The following is a 20,110-nucleotide window of genomic DNA, read 5'->3' as shown; positions in this document are numbered from 1 at the left end:
GACTCACACATGCCTTCTTTCTACATGAATGGGCAATGCTTCCACTTTCTTGTTTCCTATCTTTGTTTCAGTTCTTACGAGCTTTGCAGGTGTTTCAAATGTATCACGCAGATTTGTTTTATGTCATTTCATATGCGACTGAAGCAGCTTTTATGAGGACACCTAGAGATCACCCTGCAGGATGAAGTCCCTTGTACGACGTTGATAATTTTGAAAGCCTAGATTTTTATTATGAGACACACTGGGTTGACATTTCTTCCTGTACCATAAACTCACTTATAATTATTAGATTAGAATATATTAAAAGTCCTGCACAGCTGCCAACAACACCCATGGGCCATTTCTCCCTAAAGAAACTGTAACCGCCTTTTTGCGTAAGAAAGAATCATTTTTCCTGGTTTCCAAAACTTGAGTGTTGTTTGTTTTTGTAACGGTACCTCTTCTCAAAATTCAGAATTAATGCAAAGACAGGCCTTATCTTACTTCTCACATGTACCAAAAACAAGAACGCTGAAGACACCATGCCACATCTATTTATACAAACCAAACCGTTAAGAGTTCACATACACGCATCAGGCAACCTGAGGGCCAAGTCCTCTCCTTTCCCAACACAAACAACAGGCAGCGAAGGAGCCCTCCTTACCTGTCGCGGTCTGCACCGCCCTCTCGCCGGAAGGCAGTGGCTCCTTCCTGTGAGGCCGAGTGAGCGAAGTGTCCTGTGCAGAAAACAGTCCAGGACTGTCAGCTAGTCTCTTCCGGCCGCTGGAGTTCGGGTTGGGGACTCGGCAGCTGCCTATTGCACTTGTGAAAAGGTTTGTATGCTCATCGCTGCTGGCCGGGTCAGAGCTGGGAGTGAACCCTCCCAGGGATAAGCTCGGAGAACTCTCTGAACAGTCGATCTGTAAAGGTGTTTGCAATCCCAAAGCCAGTGGACTAGATTCTGAAGGCTCTCGGTGGACCCACTGTTCTTCTCGATTTATTAAGCTTTTCGAAGGAGAGAGATGAGGGCAGGACATATGACATCGGTGCTTTTCCTTATGCTTGTATCGCTCTCCAACAGTTTCCTTCCCAAATCGATAGCGTTTCAGGGACTCCAAAACAGATCTGGAAGAGCCGGCGTCCATGGAAACCTGGGGCTGCTCAGAAGAGCGGTGTTCTCTGTGCTTGTGACGGTGCCTATGTTTGTGCTCGACCATCCAACCATAGGCCATCTCGGGAGGGACGCTAGGGTAGGTGCTCATGGAAAGGAGAGGAGTCCTGCTGGTTGTGAGAAAGGCCTCCTGTCGCAGTAGCTTATGCTTTTTCTTATGGTATTTGGTGGGGTTGAGAAGTAAGTGACCAGCATGCATGTAGGAAGGAGGTGGAAGCGGAGGAGTGAAAGAAGGAGACGGAGGAGGGTAGAGAGTGGGGGGGTACCTTCCATAGTAACCTAGTCCCAGGGGAGTGGCTGTAAGGGGTGACGGAGAGTAAGGCATGCCGTAGGACGGATAGAATCCTGTACCGGAAAGAGGAAAACTAAGGCTGTGCATGAAGGGCATTTCGGCCATTGCCTCCCTCATCTTAGGGGGTCTCCCTCTCTTCTTTTTTAAGTCAGGTTTTCGAATGTAGTGCAAAGGGTCCAAGGGGAAAGAAGGATGTGTATAGAAGCTATTAAAGTTGATGCGAAAAATAGTGGGGAGCAGGTCTCGGGGGATAAAATGATGACTTCGATGGGTGATTCGAATTTCACTCAGTCGACTTATCAGTTCCTCCAGATCTGCAATAAAGTCTGGATCCTGTCTGCTTCGGAGCTGGGGGTATTTCTTTTTCCGTTTTCGTTTCTGCCTCTTCGTCTTGTCATAGCTGAGGTAATCGTGATTCCTGCGCTTACATTTGTGTTTATGTTTTTCTTTAAGACTGCTCAGGACCGTAGAGGTTTCAGGGGGAATCAGAGAGACATGTTCAAAAGAATGCCGCCTCTTTTTCTGTCCACAAAACTTCTCTGCTCTGTCCGAAGTGCTGTTATTATCGGTTCCGATTCCACTATCGCTGGGAATGGTCTCGTCGCTGTGAGACTCACTAATGGGAGAAGGAGTGGCCTCTTTCAGGGAGGTGAGTTCACTTAAGTGGGAAGGAGAATTCGGCAACAAAGTAGGGGGAGACAGTCGCCTCCTCCCCTTTGAGGCCTTCTTCATTGCAAGCGTCTGGATCATACTGCCCTGTCTGGAGTGTAAATGCAGATACGGCACTGAACTGGGTTCCACGAAGCCCGCGTCACTGCTCACAGGGCTCTGACCCCCACTAGTCCCAGAAGACTGGGAGCACACAGGTGACGGGAGAATCTCTGAGCCACTAGCAGAGGAGGGCAGCAAAGGGGGAAGGATCTGTCCTAATGCCGAGCCAGCTGCCTGCTGAGCAGTTTGCTCAAGGACAGCAAGGCTGGTAGGGCTACCAGAAAGAATGCCGTTTAAGACAGTTTTTGGTTTTCGACCCCTTCTCTTTCCTATGTAAATGGTTCCTTTCTTGCTGACGTTTATCTGCTGGCCCAATTTAGAGCCAAACGTGGCGGCAAGACTGGACACTGTATTATGGAGTTTGGATTGCACTTTCCCTTTATTACTTGATTCTACGGAGCTTGAAAGAATCTGATTCAGCAGTTTCTTCCTCTTCAAAGTCTTCATTTTATTTATTTTGCGGATAATTGTTTTCATTAGCTGTCCATTGTTTCTCTTGGTAATTTTTTTATCTGGATCCATCTCTAGGTCACTCATGCTGCAGACAGCGGGCCTATGCCTGTCGTCCAGATCGTCTGGGTCCTGAAGCTGATCCTCACTCTCAAAGAAATCACTGCTGCTCCGATGGTTATCGCTTTCAGACTCCAGCTTGCTCGGACTCTCGGTGGCAACAAACGGAGCCACGGAGAGTACAGGTGGCTTCATCTTGACCGGTGACCTCATCTGCCTCTTTGGTCTGCCTCTCTTTTTCGGAAAAGGAGACACAGAAAGACTTTGCTTGAAGGAAGGAATTTCGATTTCTGGCTGTAAAATCGGGGGTTCCTGTTCTTCCTTAGACTGCAAAGAAAACACTTTAGAGGCAGGGATTTTTAAAGTCCTTTTAGGTGGCCCTTCCAGTTGAGGCATCTCCTTAGCTTTAGGTCTTCCCCTCTTGGGCTTATAAATGTCAGACAAAAGGTCACTAGAGACACACATACTGGAGGAGAGCTTGTGAGTAGCAAAAGCCTTGTGAGCGGGTTTTTCACTATCAGTTAGGAGAGCAAGAGACGGGGCCGTGGACTTGCTCAGCTTTGGCAATCGGCGTTTCAGGAAGTCATGATCGACAAACGAAGATGGTCCGATGTTTTTCATAAACTTGGCTGGCTCAGAATTACTACCTGATAGGGAGCTACACGCAACATTCTTAAAAAGCTCTGATCTTTCTAACTCTAGCCCTTTGGGAGACCGGCATGTGCTTCTCGCCACCACTTTAGTCCACCGAGGTTTCCTTCCTTTCCGTTTTTTCAACGGTTTCGACTGCAAACTCGTGCCTAGGCTTTCAGCCACTTGGCAGTGTTTGTCCGACGCACCTACTGCACCAAGTTTTAGAAAGGGCTTGTTACTAAATAAACTAGTGAAGTTAACAACCGAAGGGGTAATTGCGTGAATACTGGAGTCGGAAGTCAAACTTGGCTTTTTTCCCAGGGAAGAGCTTATTCTTGGAATATCTAGATGCGCGGTTTTTGAATCAGTTAGCTCTTTATCAATCCCTTTACATTCGATGTTCATGCTGTGACCCACGGACCTATGACCAATGTTCAAGTGGGTACTTTCAGGAGTAAACTGGTTCTTTCCAACAGATTCAGAAATTTCTTCCATTAATTCTGTGGTAGGACTTAAAAGCAATGGATTAGGGGCCAGCTGTGAAGTTTCAGGGGGACTTCTGGTTAGAGGGTTGACAGATACGGTGGGCGATGGGGAGGGGAGACTGCTCTCTCCTACTGCACTGAACGGGGATTTTGCTGTGGATGCGTCTGAAGCAGCTCCCATTTGAAAGTCCGGAGAAGTGCAGTACACGGGAGGTTGCTTTTCATGCTTTGAGGTTTCATAAGGCCCCCTGTCACTGGATGAGAAACTGTCTTGCTGAATGCATGTTCCTTCGCTGAACATTTCTTTCTCCAAATTGATGATTTCTTTTCGAACTGAGAACTTTTCCAATATGCTTTCTTTACTCTGCCGTATAACATTCTTCTCAAAAGTTTTGCTGGTGGTGCTGTCTTTCAGGGATTCAGAAAGTTCCTGACTTTCATGACTACTGATGTTTGTACTACAAGAAGCCTTAAGTGGTTCCTGAGTGGGGAGCAGTGCTTCGGCTTTAAGGTTTATGGCATCTTTACTGACCAGGCCTGCCATAGAGCAACTCACCAGTCTCTTTCCCATGTCCTTGTTAACTAATCCCATTGCTGAATTTGCTACAATCTTCTTTGCACAGTCCTTGGCCACTAGGCCGACAGTAGAACTCAATTTCTTTCCCAAGTCTTTATTAACCAGCCCAACCACAGTGCCAAGTCCTAACTTCTTTCCAGAGTCCTTGTTCACTAACCCTGGAACAATCCCAATTCCTAGCTTCTTTCCTGAATCCTTGCTCAGCAGTCCTACTGTAGTGACAGTTCCTGGCTTTCTGCCTAAGTCTTTATTAATGAACACCGCCGTAGTGCCCGTTCCTAGTTTTTTCACAGAGTCCTTATTGACCAATCCTACTGTTGCATTAAACACTGGCTTTTTCCCAGGATCTTTAGTTACCAATCCAACTGCTGTGCTGATGGCTGGTTTTTTTATTAAGTCCTTATGTAGTATTCCAGCTACAGAGCCAACGCCTGCTTTCCGGATCAAATCTTTGCTAACCAATCCCGCAGCAGTGCCAGTTCCCAACTTCTTCGGTTTAGTCTTGGAAGACTTAGAGGGAGGGCAAGTTGCGATGAGCTGTGCCAACTTCTCTGTTACACTCGTTCCTCCATTAAGTAATGCTCGGTCCTTTAAATCAGGCTCCCGGCTCCCAACAAGGGTAGATGATGTTGCATTAATGTAATCTGTCATTTCTGAGTGTACTGGAGACAGCTTCTTCGACAAAGGACTGTTTTCTCCCTGTGAATGAAGACGGATGCCTTCTTCGGATTGGCATTCAATGGCTGCAACATCACCTGCTTTCTTGTACAACTTTGAAGGGTCCTAAAATTTGAACAAGAAACAGGTTTCAGAGAGAGTAAACCTTGTATCACACTTCGGTTTAGCATTGAAACTGAACAACCTGACTGATCACATATCAGATAAAACATGGGCAAGAGTGCTTTATTTAAAAAGGTTTATTTAAAAACCTAACTAATGTTAAACACCATGTCACCATACAGGAGTTCCTCTGCTGCTGTATCAGAGGCTAGCAAAACGTTACCTGTGCTGACTCTCAACCACACACACTTATATATTACTCAACATTTAAAAATAACCTGATTTTTTTTGACATTGTTTGAAAATGGCAAATTAGCAATCTACTCTTACCTTACTTTAGACTGAACATTTGCATACAAACATCCTATTTTTAAAAAGATAAGTATTGTTAGTTACAATAACCAATGGCACTCTTTTAAAATAATAGTTCACTGGGGCGCCTGGGTGGCTCAGTCGGTTAGCTACCTGACTTTGGCTCAGGTCATGATCTCCCGGTTCGTGAGTTTAAGCCCTGCATGGGCCTCCCTGCTTTCAGCGCAGAGCCCGCTTTGGATCCTCTGTCTCACCCTCTCTTTGCTCCTCCCCCGCACGCATTCTCTCTCAAAAATAAATACACGTTAAAAAATATATATTTAAGGGGCGCCTGGGTGGCGCAGTCGGTTAAGCGTCCGACTTCAGCCAGGTCACGATCTCGCGGTCCGTGAGTTCGAGCCCCGCGTCAGGCTCTGGGCTGATGGCTCAGAGCCTGGAGCCTGTTTCCGATTCTGTGTCTCCCTCTCTCTCTGCCCCTCCCCCGTTCATGCACTGTCTCTCTCTGTCCCAAAAAAAAAAAAAAAAAAAAAAATGTTGAAAAAAAATATATATATATTTAAAAATAAAATAAAATAATTGTTCACTGCCTACCTCCTTCATTGATAGCAAAGATTTCAAACCAGTGCTGTACAACCCCTAACCTACTTCCACTCCTTTAACTCATTCTCAATTATAGTTTATTTTTATTTTTTCAATGTTTATTTATTTTTAAGAGTAAGAGCGCAAGTAGGGGAGGGGCAGAGAGAGAAGGAGACACAGAATCCGAACCAGGCTCCAGGCTCTGAGCTGTCAGCACAGAATCTGATGCAGGGCTTGAACCCATGAACCGAGCCCAAGTTGGATGCTTAACCGACTGAGCCACCCAGGTGCCCCTCAGTTATAGTTTTGAAAGAACAATCAAGTTCTCTCTTAATGTGAGAGGAATAAAAAAGACAGTAAAATACATTCACATTTTCTATACAATGCACTTTTACATAACATTTAGGGGGCATCTGGGTGGCTCAGTTGGTTGAGCATCTGACTCTTGATTTTGGTTCAGGTCATGATCATGAGTTCGAGCCCCACGTCAGGCTCTGTGCTGACAGTGAAGAACCTGCTTGGGATTCTCTCTCTCTCTCTCTCTCTCTCTCTCTCTCTCTCTCTCCTTCGCTGTCTGCCCCTTCTGTGCTCATGCTTTCTTCCTCTATCTCTCTCTCAAAATAAATAAATAACTTGAATAAAAAGATTTGTATCACATTTTGGAGTTGGAAGTAACTTTTTTTAAAAAATTTTTTTTTTCAACATTTTTTATTTATTTTTGGGACAGAGAGAGACAGAGCATGAACGGGGGAGGGGCAGAGAGAGAGGGAGACACAGAATCAGAAACAGGCTCCAGGCTCCGAGCCATCAGCCCAGAGCCTGACGCGGGGCTCGAACTCACAGACCGCGAGATCGTGACCTGGCTGAAGTCGGACGCTTAACCGACTGCGCCACCCAGGCGCCCCTAGAGTTGGAAGTAACTTTTAAGTCATTAACATAAATTGTTACCCAATTCATGAGTTCTCACCATATACTTCACAAGTGAATTAATTACTTCACACAACAATCTGTTTTACTTTTGGATAACAATTAAAGAGTTCTTTTGTTTAGAAAAGCAAAGCTGGAGGCATCTTGATTCCGGACTTTAAGCTACATTACAAAGCTGTAGTGATCAAGACAGTATGGTACTTGCACAAAAACAGACACATAGATCAACAGAACAGAAAAGAAAACCCAGAAATGGAACCACAACTATATAGTCAACTAATCTTCAACAAAGCAGGAAAGAATAACCAATGGAAAAAAAGACAGTCTCTTCAGCAAATGGTGTCGGAAAAAACTGGACAGCAACATGCAGAAGAATGAACCTGGACCACTTTCTTAGACCGCACACAAAAGGAAATTCAAAATGGTTGAAAGACCTAACCACGAGACAGGAAACCATCAACATCCTAGAAGAACACAGGCAGCAACCTCTTTGAACTCCGCCGCAGCAACTTCTTACTAGACACGTCACTGGAGGCAAGGGAAACAAAGGCAAAAATGAACTATTGGGACCTCATCAAGATAAAAGCCTTCTGCACAGCAAAGGAAACAATCAACCAAACTAAAAGGCAGCCTACAGAATGGGAAAAGATATTTGCAAATGACATATGTGATAAAGGGTTAGTATCCAAAATCTAGAAGAACTTCTCAAACTCAACACCCAAAAAACAAATAATCCAATTAAGAAATAGGCAGAAGACATGAATAGACACTTTTCCAAAGAAGACAGCCAGATGGCTGACATGCATGAAAAGATGCTCCACATCACTCATCAGGGAAATACAAATCAAAACCACAAGGAGATACCACCTCGCACTTGTCAGAATGGCTAACATTAACAACTCAGGCAACAACAGACGTTGGGAGAGGATGCAGAGAAAAGGGAAACACTCATACACCGTTGATGGATGTACAAACTGGTGTGGCCACTCTGGAAAACAGTCTGCAGGCTCCTCAAAACATTAAAAATAGAACTACCCTACAACCCAGCAATTACACTACTAGGTATTTATCCAAAGGATACAAAAGTACAGATTTGAAGGGGTACACATGCTCCCCAATGTTTATAGCAGCATTATGAACAACGGTCAAATTATGGAAAGAGTCCAATTGTCCAACGACTGATGAATGGATAAAGAGGTGGTATTTGTATGTATGTGTCTATATATTAAAATATATGCATATATAAACTTATAAATATATACATACAATGGAATATTACTCAGCCATCAAAAAGAATAAAAGACTAGAATCTTGGGGTGCCTGGGTGGCTCAGCCAGTTAAACGTCTGACTCGTGATCTTAGCTCAGGTCTCGATCTCAGGGCCATGACTAAGCTGTGTGTGTACTTAAAAAATAATAGTAACTGAATCTTGCCATTTGCAATGATGTGGATGGACCAGAGTGTATTATGTACGCTAAGCAAAGCAAGTCAGTCAAAGGCAAATACCATATGATTTCTTTCATATGTAGAATTTAGGAAACAAAACAGATGAACATATGGGAAGGGGGAGAAAAACAGAGAGAAAGATAACAGACTCTTAATGATAGAAAACAAACTGAGGGTTACAGACTGAGGGAGGGGGGTGGGAGGATGGGATAGATGGGTGAGGGCACATTAAGAGGAACACTGGGTGTTGTATGTAAGTGATGAATCACTGAATTCTACTCCTGAAACCAGTATTACACAATATGTTAATTAACTAGAATTTAAATAAAAATTTTGGGGAAAAGAAGTCTAAAGAAATAAAAAAGATTTATCTAAATCAAAAATATGAACTTCATTTGACACTGTCAGGGAAAACAAATAATTTTTCTCCCATGTTTCAACATAGATTTTCTTGAACAACTGAAGTATAATTGACGTAAAGAGTTTTTTTTTTTTTTTTTTTTTAAGAGTTCTTTTTAACCATGAAATAAAAATGAAAGACTTGAACAAATGGAAATACATACTGTGTTTGTGGATAGGAAGACATAAGATGACAATTTCCCCAAAACAAATTTATAAATTTAATGCTATCCCAATAAAAATACCACCAAGATTTCATTCAGGAGTAAGAAAAAATATAAAATTCTTTCGAAAAATTAGACAAGCAAGAATAACTAGCAAAATCTTAAAAAGAAGAAAAGCAAGGGTACAACTGTACCAAATGTTAAATTATTTTTTAAAGCTTCTATCGTTAAACAGTACAGAACTTACACACGAAAAGACCGAAGAACCAATGGAAGAGGGTGAACAACAAAAAACAAATTCAAGCATACCCAGACATGTACCGTACGTAAAATGGTGTAATTTCTATAGAAGGGAAATGGGTAATGACTAGAATACCATATGCATTTAACTACAGGAACCCCACCAGTAGGAGATCAAATCCCTACTGGATTAGATTTTTGCCAAGATACGCTGGCAAAAATATAACAGCTGCAGAAAACTATAAAATGTACCACTACTTTTTAAGAAGATTTTAAGTAATCTCTATATCCAACGTGGGGCTCAAACTCACAACTCTAAGGTCAACAGTTATACTTGACTGAGTCGGCCAGGCACCCCCTACCACCATTTTAATAGCAAAACTCTAAAATAATTATCTACAGGAGAGTGGCTGATTAAACCAAAGGAATGTGTATAAGAGAGTACTATGAAACTGCAAAAAAAAAAAAAAAAAAAAAAAAAAAAAAAGCCCCAAAAAACAAGACCCCAAAAAAGGAGAGACCAACCAACTGCTGTGTGATCCTCTTCAAGAATACAATGTTAAATGAAAAAAAGAATTAGAACAGTGGCTATAAATATACCACTTTACATATAAAGAGGAATACGAATATATACACGTATCTGATCACATTAAACATGGAAGGAAAAAAACGAAAGATTAATAAAAACGGTGACCTACAAGGGGAGGAAAGAGGCCTAGATGTCAGACTTTCCTGCATCTACTTATGGTTCTGACTTTGCAATTAAGTACTTTAAGTATTTAAGAAACAAAATTATATCATATAGAAAAATATTCCAAATCTCTAAATATTGAAAACAATGTAAACAAATATATCTATCAAATTAAGTACATAGCTACATGGAAGACGATTATTTTGAATTACTTTAAAACAGTCTTTGGACAATACATTTTAAAGACAAAATGATATCCACAAGAAATCTTTTTTTTTTTTTTTTTTAATTTTTTTTTTCAACATTTTTTATTTATTTTTGGGACAGAGAGAGACAGAGCATGAACGGGGGAGGGGCAGAGAGAGAGGGAGACACAGAATCGGAAACAGGCTCCAGGCTCCGAGCCATCGGCCCAGAGCCTGACGCGGGGCTCGAACTCACGGACCGCGAGATCGTGACCTGGCCGAAGTCGGACGCTTAACCGACTGCGCCACCCAGGCGCCCCTAGAAATCTTAAATTCCATCCAGTGAGACTGATATTAGTGGTAATATTGGTATAATTACTTTGAACCTAGATAGATGGATAATTGATAGATACATAGATCAAATAAGTTACTATGTGAATGTCATTAGGGACCAAAATTTTTTTTTTTTTAACGTTTATTTATTTTTGAGACAGAGAGAGACAGAGCATGAACGGGGAGGGTCAGAGAGAGGGAGACACAGAATCTGAAACAGGCTCCAGGCTCTGAGCTGTCAGCACAGAGCCCGACGCAGGGCTCGAACTCCCGGACCGCGAGATCATGACCTGAGCCGAAGTCGGCCACCTAACCGACTGAGCCACCCAGGTGCCCCTAGGAACCAAATTTTTGTAAGAAAAAAAAAAAGGAGACACAATATAAAACCAAAGAGATTAAAACCCCTATAATTTCAAGTTGAAATATTAGAAACGTACAAAGTCTTTAACACACACCCACACTTTACCCCCTTATCTCTATCAAACTGCCTAAATACAATGAAAATCCAGTAGCAATGAACACCTCTAATACCCAGGACTGTGGTCTCTACCTATCACTTCCCAGTAAAAGGGGAGGAACCAGGGTTCCCTGAAGAACAGACTACATCCAAGTATTAGATAGGAAATGTAGCACAAGAGGATCCTAGTGATGGATGTAAATAGATCTCTTAACTTGTACTGGTCTACTCTTTAATTTGAAATTTACCATAATGAAATGTGTTTATTAAAACAAGTTCTTCCTGGGGCGCCTGGGTGGCTCAGTCGGTTAAGCGTCCGACTTCGGCTCAGGTCATGATCTCGCGGTCCGTGAGTTCGAGCCCCGCGTCGGGCTCTGTGCTGACCGCTCAGAGCCTGGAGCCTGTTTCAGATTCTGTGTCTCCCTCTCTCTCTGTCCCTCCCCTGTTCATGCTCTCACTCTGTCTCAAAAATAAATAAACGTTTAAAAAAAAAAAAAAAAAAGTTCTTCCTAAGGGGCGCCTGGGTGGCTCAGTCTGTTGAACATCTGACTTCAGCTCAGGTCATGATCTCGCGGTCCGTGGGTTTGAGCCCTGTGTCGGGCTCTGTGCTGACAGCTCGGAGCCTGGAGCCTGGAGCCTGCTTTGGATCCTGAATCCCTCTCTCTGCCCCTCCTCCGCTCATGCTCTGTGTCTCTCTCCCTCAAAAATAAATCAACATTAAAACAAAAAAAATTAAAGGAAGTTCTTCCTAAGAGTGATGTAAAATCTGCCTTTCTGCAACTATCACTTACTGGTCTGAGTCTCACCTTCTCAAATCACATAGAATAAGTCTAATTGCTCTGCTTTCCTGCAGCTTTTCACCCACGTGATCTCAACCACACAGTCAACCTTCTGCCCCAAATGGTTTCACTTCTTTCTGGTCATTTTCTGACGGACACGTTTCAGTTTCTCAACACTCCTCTTTACTTCATGGCAACTAAAGGAGAACACAATACCACCAACAGCTGATCACCTCAGAATTAAGGAAACTTAATTATCTCTTTTGGACTAGACTCTTACAATTTTGCCCAAGGGGAAAATGACTTTTTTTTTGACAGTCTCCTGTACAATTTATAAATACTAAGCTTGTGATTAAACAAACCCCTTACATTTTCCTCCCATTTTACTAAGAAACAATAGGCTCATTCTGTACGTTCATAGTTACTTTTCAAAACTTAACAATTAAGAGGCTTTATTAAGTACTTTAAAATATATTTGTATCTGGGGCGCCTGGGTGGCGCAGTCGGTTAAGCGTCCGACTTCAGCCAGGTCACGATCTCGCGGTCCGTGAGTTCGAGCCCCGCGTCAGGCTCTGGGCCGATGGCTCGGAGCCTGGAGCCTGTTTCCGATTCTGTGTCTCCCTCTCTCTCTGCCCCTCTCCCGTTCATGCTCTGTCTCTCTCTGTCCCAAAAATAAATAAAAAACGTTGGAAAAAAAAATTAAAAAAATATATATATATATTTGTATCTGGAAACTACATTTCTTTTTTATTTTGTTTTATTTTTTATTTTTTAAAATTTACATCCAAATTAGTTAGCATATAGTGCAACAACGATTTCAGCAGTAGATTCCCTAGTGCCCCTTACCCATTTAGCCCATCCCCCCTCCCACCACCCCTCCAGCAACCCTCAGTTTGTTCTCCGTATTTACGAGTCTCTTCTGTTTCGTCCCCCTCCCTGTTTTTATATTATTTTTGTTTCCCTTCCCTTATGTTCACCTGTTTTGTCTCTTCAAGTCCTCATATAAGTAAAGTCACATAATATTTATCTTTCTCTAATTTCACTTAGCTAATTTCACTAATAATACCCTCCAGTTCCATCCACGTAGCTGCAAATGGCAAGATTTCATTCTTTTTGATTGCCGAGTAATACTCCATTGTATATATACACCACATTTCCTTTATCCATTCATCTGTCGATGGACATTGGGCTCTTTCCATCCTTTGGCTATTGTGGATAGTGCTGCTATAAACATGGGGGTGCACGTGTCCCTTCAAAACAGCACACCTGTATCCCATGGATAAATACCCAGTAGTGCAAATGCTGGGTCGTGGGGCAGTTCTATTTTTAGTTTCTGGAGGAACCCCCATACTGTTTTCTAGAGTGGCTGCACCAGCTTGCATTCCCAGAAAACTACAACATTTCTAATGTTAAAACGTACCTGTAAAAATCCATCTTGTACAAACTGAGACTACGTACAATGAAGTGGATAAAGTTAACAACAGTGAACGGAAGGGGTGAGAACAAATGTTTATACTATATAATCCCATTCAGGAGGCCCCGGGGGGCTCAGTTGGTAAAGTGTCTGACTCTTGATTTCGGATCAGGTCACGATCTCACGGATTGGGAGTTTGAGCCCCACGTCAGGCTCTGTGCTGACAGCGTGGAGCCTGCTTGGGATTCTCTCTCTCCCTCTCTCTGTCCCTTCCCTGCTCATGCAACACTCTCTCTAAATACATACGTAAACTTTAAAAAAAAAAAAAAAAAAAAAAAAAGGAAAACAGTCCCCCGTGGTATGAGGCAGCGTGGCATGGGCGGCAGTGAAAGGGGAGGAGCATGAGGAGGGTTTAACAGGTGCTGGCAGTGTTGTAGCTCTTAAACTGAACACTGGCCAGAGGGGGTTCTGTGGACTGTGAAGATCCACTGAGCTGTCACACGATTTATGTGTGTTTATACTCCAATAAAAGTCATTTTAAAAATTCTGCCTGGGGGCGCCTGGGTGGCGCAGTCGGTTAGGCGTCTGACTTCGGCTCAGGTCATGATCTCACGGTCCGTGGGTTCGAGCCCCGCGTCGGGCTCTGGGCCGACGGCTCGGAGCCTGGAGCCTGTTTCCGATTCTGTGTCTCCCTCTCTCTCTGCCCCTCCCCCGTTCGTGCTCTGTCTCTCTCTGTCCCAAAAATAAAAATAAAAAACGTTGAAAAAAAAAAATTTAAAAATTCTGCCTGAAGCGGAGACATATACAGTTCCCATATCCTGCTAAAGGGCTGTACTCAAATCTGGGTTTTTGTGTCTGTCAGAAATATTAACTAAAATCAGCCTAAAACACTACCCCACAGTAAACGGTCAATGATGAAACAGAAGACAAAAGATATACACAGATAGTTTAGTTTTGGTTTCAAAGATCTCTTCTTCCAAATTCTGCCACTGGATAAAGGGAGTCAATGAGATTATATTAACAAGACAATGCAAAACTACCTATGGTACTGGTGGTAGTAGTCTCTTACATTCCTAAGAACCTTTTAAAATGACAATTAGTCGTAAGAAGGGTCATTTTTAACAGAGTATATTATATGTTGGGCAACAAAAAGGATATCTTATCAAAACGTCCCATTAGGCATATAATTTTTTTCAACACAAAAATAGCTTTACTCCAAATATAAAGTTAGGCTTATTTTAAAAAGTGACGAAAGTTCTACCTCCATGGATAAACACTTTTACATTTCAGATCTTTCCATCACATGCACAAAAACACATGAACATCCTTGTATAAAAATGGTCCAAAAATGCTTTTTGTTTTGTACCTTGGTTAACTTAAATGCTACAAGAAGACACCTTTCTGTGCAAACAAATCAGGAATTAGACTGCTGATTCAACGGTTTCACAACAGTCTGCAGTTCATTAAATCGACCTACTTGCTGCTTTTAAAAGAACTTCTGGTTATTTATTATTATAAATAGTATATGATAAACATCCAATTACATAAATCTTTGCTATTGTCCAATTATTTCCCTCAGAGAATTGTTAGGTCTAAAGGTATAATATATAGAATAAATAGTTACACATGTTGACCAGCTATGCACCAAAGGGGGGAAAAATTATTTCAAAGGGAAAAAAAAAGTTCATTACAAAAATCCAGAATGGGGGTGTCTGGGTGGCTCAGTCGGTTAAACATCTGACTTCAGCTCAGGTCATGATCTCGCGGTCCGTGAGTTCGAGCCCCGCATCGGGCTCTATGCCGACAGCTCAGAGCCTGGAGCCTGTTTCAGATTCTGTGTCTCCCTCTCTCTGACCCTCCCCCTCTCCTGCTCTCTCTCTCTCAAAAATAAACATAAAAAAACCCAAACAAACACAGAATGTATAAAACAATACATTTCTACAACTCAAGATAATACTTTATGATGTGCGATATTCCATACTGTTAGGCAATGCTTCTTAGAGCAGAAACAACAATACCATCTGATAGCCTGATCCTGATAATTCTGAAATTAAACACTGCCAATTCGGGTGATTTGATTAGAGCAATCTTCAAAAATTTTACTATCTGCCATTTCCTGTTCTAGTAAGTTCATGGAGTTCTCATTTCAAATGCCATTATTTCTAGGATTACTTACTATTTAAGTTCATTTTCAAATCTACTTGTTATTGTCCTGTTTTTATCAAATGGCTTTTTGCCCACTTTACACATTTAAACCCCCTCCAGGGGGTCCCCACGCTTACAGTTCCTGGTTGTAAAGGCCACGTGTTCCTGTGCTAACTTCCCTGCTGCGGACCTGGGCTCCTGCACCGGCCGTACTGTTTTCTGTCTATGGTTTACATGAAGCCATGTGAGTTTTCTGGTGAGACATCAATGTTCTAAATGTGAAGACAAGCCTTTTTACTCCCACTGTCAGTGCTTAAGATTTCACAATCTACAATTTTTTTTTTTTTTTTTTTTTTTTTTGCATTTCTATTTACATTTCATTTATTACCTGTTATTGGGAACTTCTGGTGACATGACTCTGCTGGCCGTGTGTACTTCTTCAGCACTGAAACAACTGTTAAAAGGTCCTGGTCCACATTATCTTTCTAAATTGTGGAGTTTATCATTATTGATTTAGAAGAGCCCTTAACATGTCAGAAATAAGTTCTTTTCTTCTGCCGTGTTACACTTATTTCCCTCAACTTATCAGTTGTCTTTCCACTTCCTATTAGATTTCTTAAAGAAGTTCTATGCATTCAAATACATACGAAAACCTGTACTAAGTACGTCACATACTCTCTCATTTAATCCTGACTGTAGTAACTGCTGCAGTTACTATAATTGACTTCATTAAATAGAAAAAAGAGAACAGTGTAGATATTCCCTGCCCAGCATCACCTAACCAGTTAAGTGACTGAGCTATGATTTAAACCTAGTCTCATTTCACAGCCACAGCTCTTAGCCATTATGTTCAATAAAATAGTCTCTCTAGCTCTAACGCTGTTGTCACAGATTACTTGGAAAGGTCATGTCCTTCTGAAGACAACAATCTTCCCTTCATCTTCAGTGAATGTTTTTTCTTTTTGCTTTAAATTATTTACCTGTCTTGAATTTTGAAAATAACCTGTGAGTAGGTAAGCAGCCTTTACCTCAGAAGGTCTGTCTGTTTCGAGGATTTCCATTATGCACTTCATGTTAATTCACACTCGGGTCTTTCTTTAAGCTCTCCATTTTACTTCATTCACATTTACGCTTATTCCCGAGCCACTAATACAATGTATTGATATTCTAACTTTATAAAAACTTCTAATACTTGAAAAGACTCAATTTTCTTTTTTGTATTCCTGCAGAATTTCCTTGGGTTATTTTATAGTATTATGGAGATATAATCGCATACCATAAAATTCCATCTTTTAGAGCACAAATCCAAGGGTTTTTAAGTTCATAGACTTGTATATCCCAAATCACTAATTTTAGGAGATTTTCATAAGGTTTCCTCATTATTTTTGCATATGTATACTTAGCGGTGGCCCTGAGATCCATCTGAAGTTTGAAAAAAACTCTAAATGTCTTTAAGTGTATGTGTATGTGTATATGTGTGTGTGTGTGTGTGTGTGTGTGCATGTGTGTGTGTGTGTGTGTGTGTGTGTATGAAAAAAGGTATCTCAACACTAACATTAGCTCTACAATAAGAAAGCAATTTTATCTAGTGAAAGTTTTTAGTATTGCTGGATATTTATAATCTTATTCAAACAGATCCTAAACACTTGCTGTCAAGGTTATTTCTAAATATTTCATAAAAAATGTTACATGCATGAATGAATTTTTTGTTAGTTTCTCTAAATTGATGATATTCAAAAACACTACTGATTTTACTTTGTAATCTTGAATTCTTGCTTAATCAGGAACTCATTTTTTTCAGGTAATAGTTATTAAGTACCTACCGTTTAAGTGCAAAGAATAACACCAGTGGAAAAAATTCCTTTTAACATGGATATTTCATTCCGATGCATGAGCAGGGGAGAGGCAATAAAAAGAGAAGTCAAACAGCATTTCAGAGGGTGAAATATGCTATGCAGAAAAGCAGAGCATGGAAGAGGAGGAAACTCTAGGGTTGGAAATGATTTATAACATTCAAATAGGGTGACAGTAAAGTCCCAATTGAGAAGATCACAATTCCCCAGAAACCCAAGGGCAGTTAAGGAGGGACTTACATACCTGAGAAAAGAATAATACCCCAGAGATGAAACAGCAAGAGCAAAGGCCCTGAGGCAGGAGGTGCAAGGGCAGACTTCTGTCAGTCCAAGAGAGGGAAGCGAACAGCAACAGAAGGTTTTATGTAGAAGAGGTATGTGACCCCATTCTTCATTGGACAACATATATTGGGTGTATACTCAGGGTTGGAGATTTGTGAAAGAATAAAGACAAAAATCGCTGTTCTCACATAGCTTATATTTTAATGGAAGAGGAAAACAGTAAAGAAAAACACAGATTTTCAAAATCTTATTTGCTAAAAGGTGGTGACCATTCTGGGAAAAACTGAAGGCCACCAAGAGAGCCAGGAGTCTGCCAAAAACGGGGCTGTGACACTGGGTGAGGCCTCACTGGCAAAGACCTCAAGTGAGGAAGTGATGAAAGGGAACACCAAGAACACTGGTGTGGCAGGACCTGAGCAACTGAATGGGGACAGGAACACAACATGTGCAGCGGGGAAGATCAGGCAGACGTTTCAGGCTGTTACAAAGGCTTGAGTTTTCACTGCCCGAAAGGGGAAGCACTAGGAGGTTTTGAGGTGGAGGAAGGGCAGAAGGGTGACAAGATTTCATTTAAATCTTCCAACGTGCCCTCCCTCTAGTTGCTTTCTTCCTCGTGCTTCATAAAGTGACCAGGGTCTTGTTAGCAACCCAGAGCAGTTATCCTGACAAGAGATGACAGCGACCATGGACCAGGGTAAAACAGTGTACGTGACGAGAAGATCAATCACAAAGACTGTGGTGGAAGATGGAAAATAAATGTCAGGAGATCAGTCTGGGACATGTTAGGACTGAAATGCCTTCTAAACACCCCAGTAGAGGAGTCTGAGCAGGAAGTTTCAAATCTGAACGGCGGCACATAGATATTTAAAGCCCTGAGACGGGCTGACATAACCAGGGGAGGCACGGCCACATTAACAGATGAAGAAGAACCAGCAAAGACGAAGGGGCCAGAAGGTAACAACAGGGGGAAAAAAAAAAAAACTTAGCGTGAGTGAACACGCGGTACCCCGGACGTGAGGCCCAAGGGCTGCCACCCCAGTGCTGCTGGTGGATCAAAGAGAAATGACAGCGTGCATCCAGCTACTGGACGTGGCCCCACGGGGTCACTGGTAACCACGCAACAGCACTTTCTGGAAAGCGCGAGAGCAAAAACCTGACGGGAGTGGCTATAAAAGAGAATGGGCAGAGAAAAATGTGAAGTCAAGTAAAGAACAACAAGGGAACTGAGAAGTAGGCGGTCAGAGTTAGAAGATAAAGTGGAATCAAAGCAGCGTCGTGTTTCTTTTTCAAATGGGGATAACAATGGCATCTTTATTCTCAAAGGAAAAACAGCAGTGAGAGAGATGAAAACCCTCATGACGTTTAAAATATATGTATGCCTATGGATGTGTAAAATCTCCTAGAGAGCCACCTAGCTCCAATGGAATTTGCTGAATCATTTTGTCCTTCATTCTGTGACATGAAATGCTACACTTTTCATGAACTGAATTCTTTTGTTTTTCTTTTTGAGAGACACAGGGTGTAAGTGGGAGAGGGGCAGAGAAAATCTTAAACAGCCTCCACGTCCACCCAGGGCCTGATGCGGGGCTAGATCCCACAAGCCTGGGACCATGACCCGAGCTGAAATCCAGAGTTGGACACCTAACCGACTGAGTCACCCAGGCACCCCCACGTGCATATACGCGCGTCTGTTGCTGTATACTCCATTCTGGGTCACTGATTTTCTGTCTGTCCATGCACCACTACCACAGCGTGCTGGACATTTCAACCTGGTTTCATGTCCTGGTAAGACAGATTCCTACACGTTACTGCTCTTTTCAGCCATGTCACTGCTGCTTATTTTTCCATATAAACCTTGTAAGCAACTTATCTAGTGCCAAAAAACCTGTGTCATTTTAATTTTCATTGTTAAATTTGCCAATACCCCAAAGAAGTGAAGTGAGGGACTCGTGCTGATATCTGCGCACTGATGTCCACAGCAGCGTTATTCACAAATAGCCAGCAGGAAGATGCACATCCGTCCACGTCCACCGGCAGGTGAAGGACAGGTAAAATGTGGCATACGCATACAACTACTTATTACTCAGACTTAAAACAGAAGGAGAGTTTGACATATGCCATACGACATGGATGAACCTCGAGGACATTAAACTAAAAGGAAGCAAGCCAACCACAAAAAGACCAATACTCTAGGACTCTACTGATAGGAAGTACCTGGAGTAGTCAAATTTAGAGAGACACACAACAGAATGGCAGCTGCCACGGGCTGCAGACAAAGGTAGTCACTGTTCAGTGGGGCACAGAATTTCAGTGGCGGGAAGACTGAAAACATTCTGGAGGTGGATGGTGATGATGGTTTCACAACAATGTGAATATAGTTGGTGCCCACAGAACTGTATATGCAAAACTGGTCTAAAAGGCAAATGTGGGGGCACCTGGGCAGCTCAGTCGGTTGAGCATCCGACTCTTCAGGTCAGCTCAGGTCACATGATCTCAGGCTCCTGGGATCTAGCCCCGTGTCGGGTTCCGTGCTGAGGGTGGAACCTGCTTGAGATTCTCGCTCTCCCTCTTTCTCTGCGCCGCCCCCCACCCCCGCCCCGCTTACACTCTCTGTCTCTCAAAAAAATTCTGTCCAATTTGAGGGCATTATGAATGATTATTATTTTGGTTCCGAATTTTGACGTTTGAGAACACCCTGAATTTTAT

The 20,110-nt window shown here is 42.2% G+C and overlaps 1 protein-coding gene across 9 annotated transcripts in view; it reads right to left on the bottom strand.

The window, feature by feature from the left end:
- Positions 1–20,110, bottom strand: part of ASH1L (ASH1 like histone lysine methyltransferase) — a 193,199-nt gene that overhangs the window by 123,624 nt on the left and 49,465 nt on the right. For all 9 annotated transcript variants that reach the window (XM_058701884.1, XM_058701891.1, XM_058701885.1 and 6 more), the window contains exon 3: positions 644–5,201. In XM_058701884.1, the coding sequence (XP_058557867.1) occupies positions 644–5,201 (4,558 nt within the window). The remainder of the gene's footprint in view (positions 1–643; positions 5,202–20,110) is intronic.

The sequence above is a fragment of the Neofelis nebulosa genome, chromosome 15 (assembly GCF_028018385.1).
Source record: "Neofelis nebulosa isolate mNeoNeb1 chromosome 15, mNeoNeb1.pri, whole genome shotgun sequence".
NCBI lineage: Eukaryota > Metazoa > Chordata > Mammalia > Carnivora > Felidae > Neofelis > Neofelis nebulosa.
This window is presented reverse-complemented; position numbering and strand designations above follow the sequence as displayed.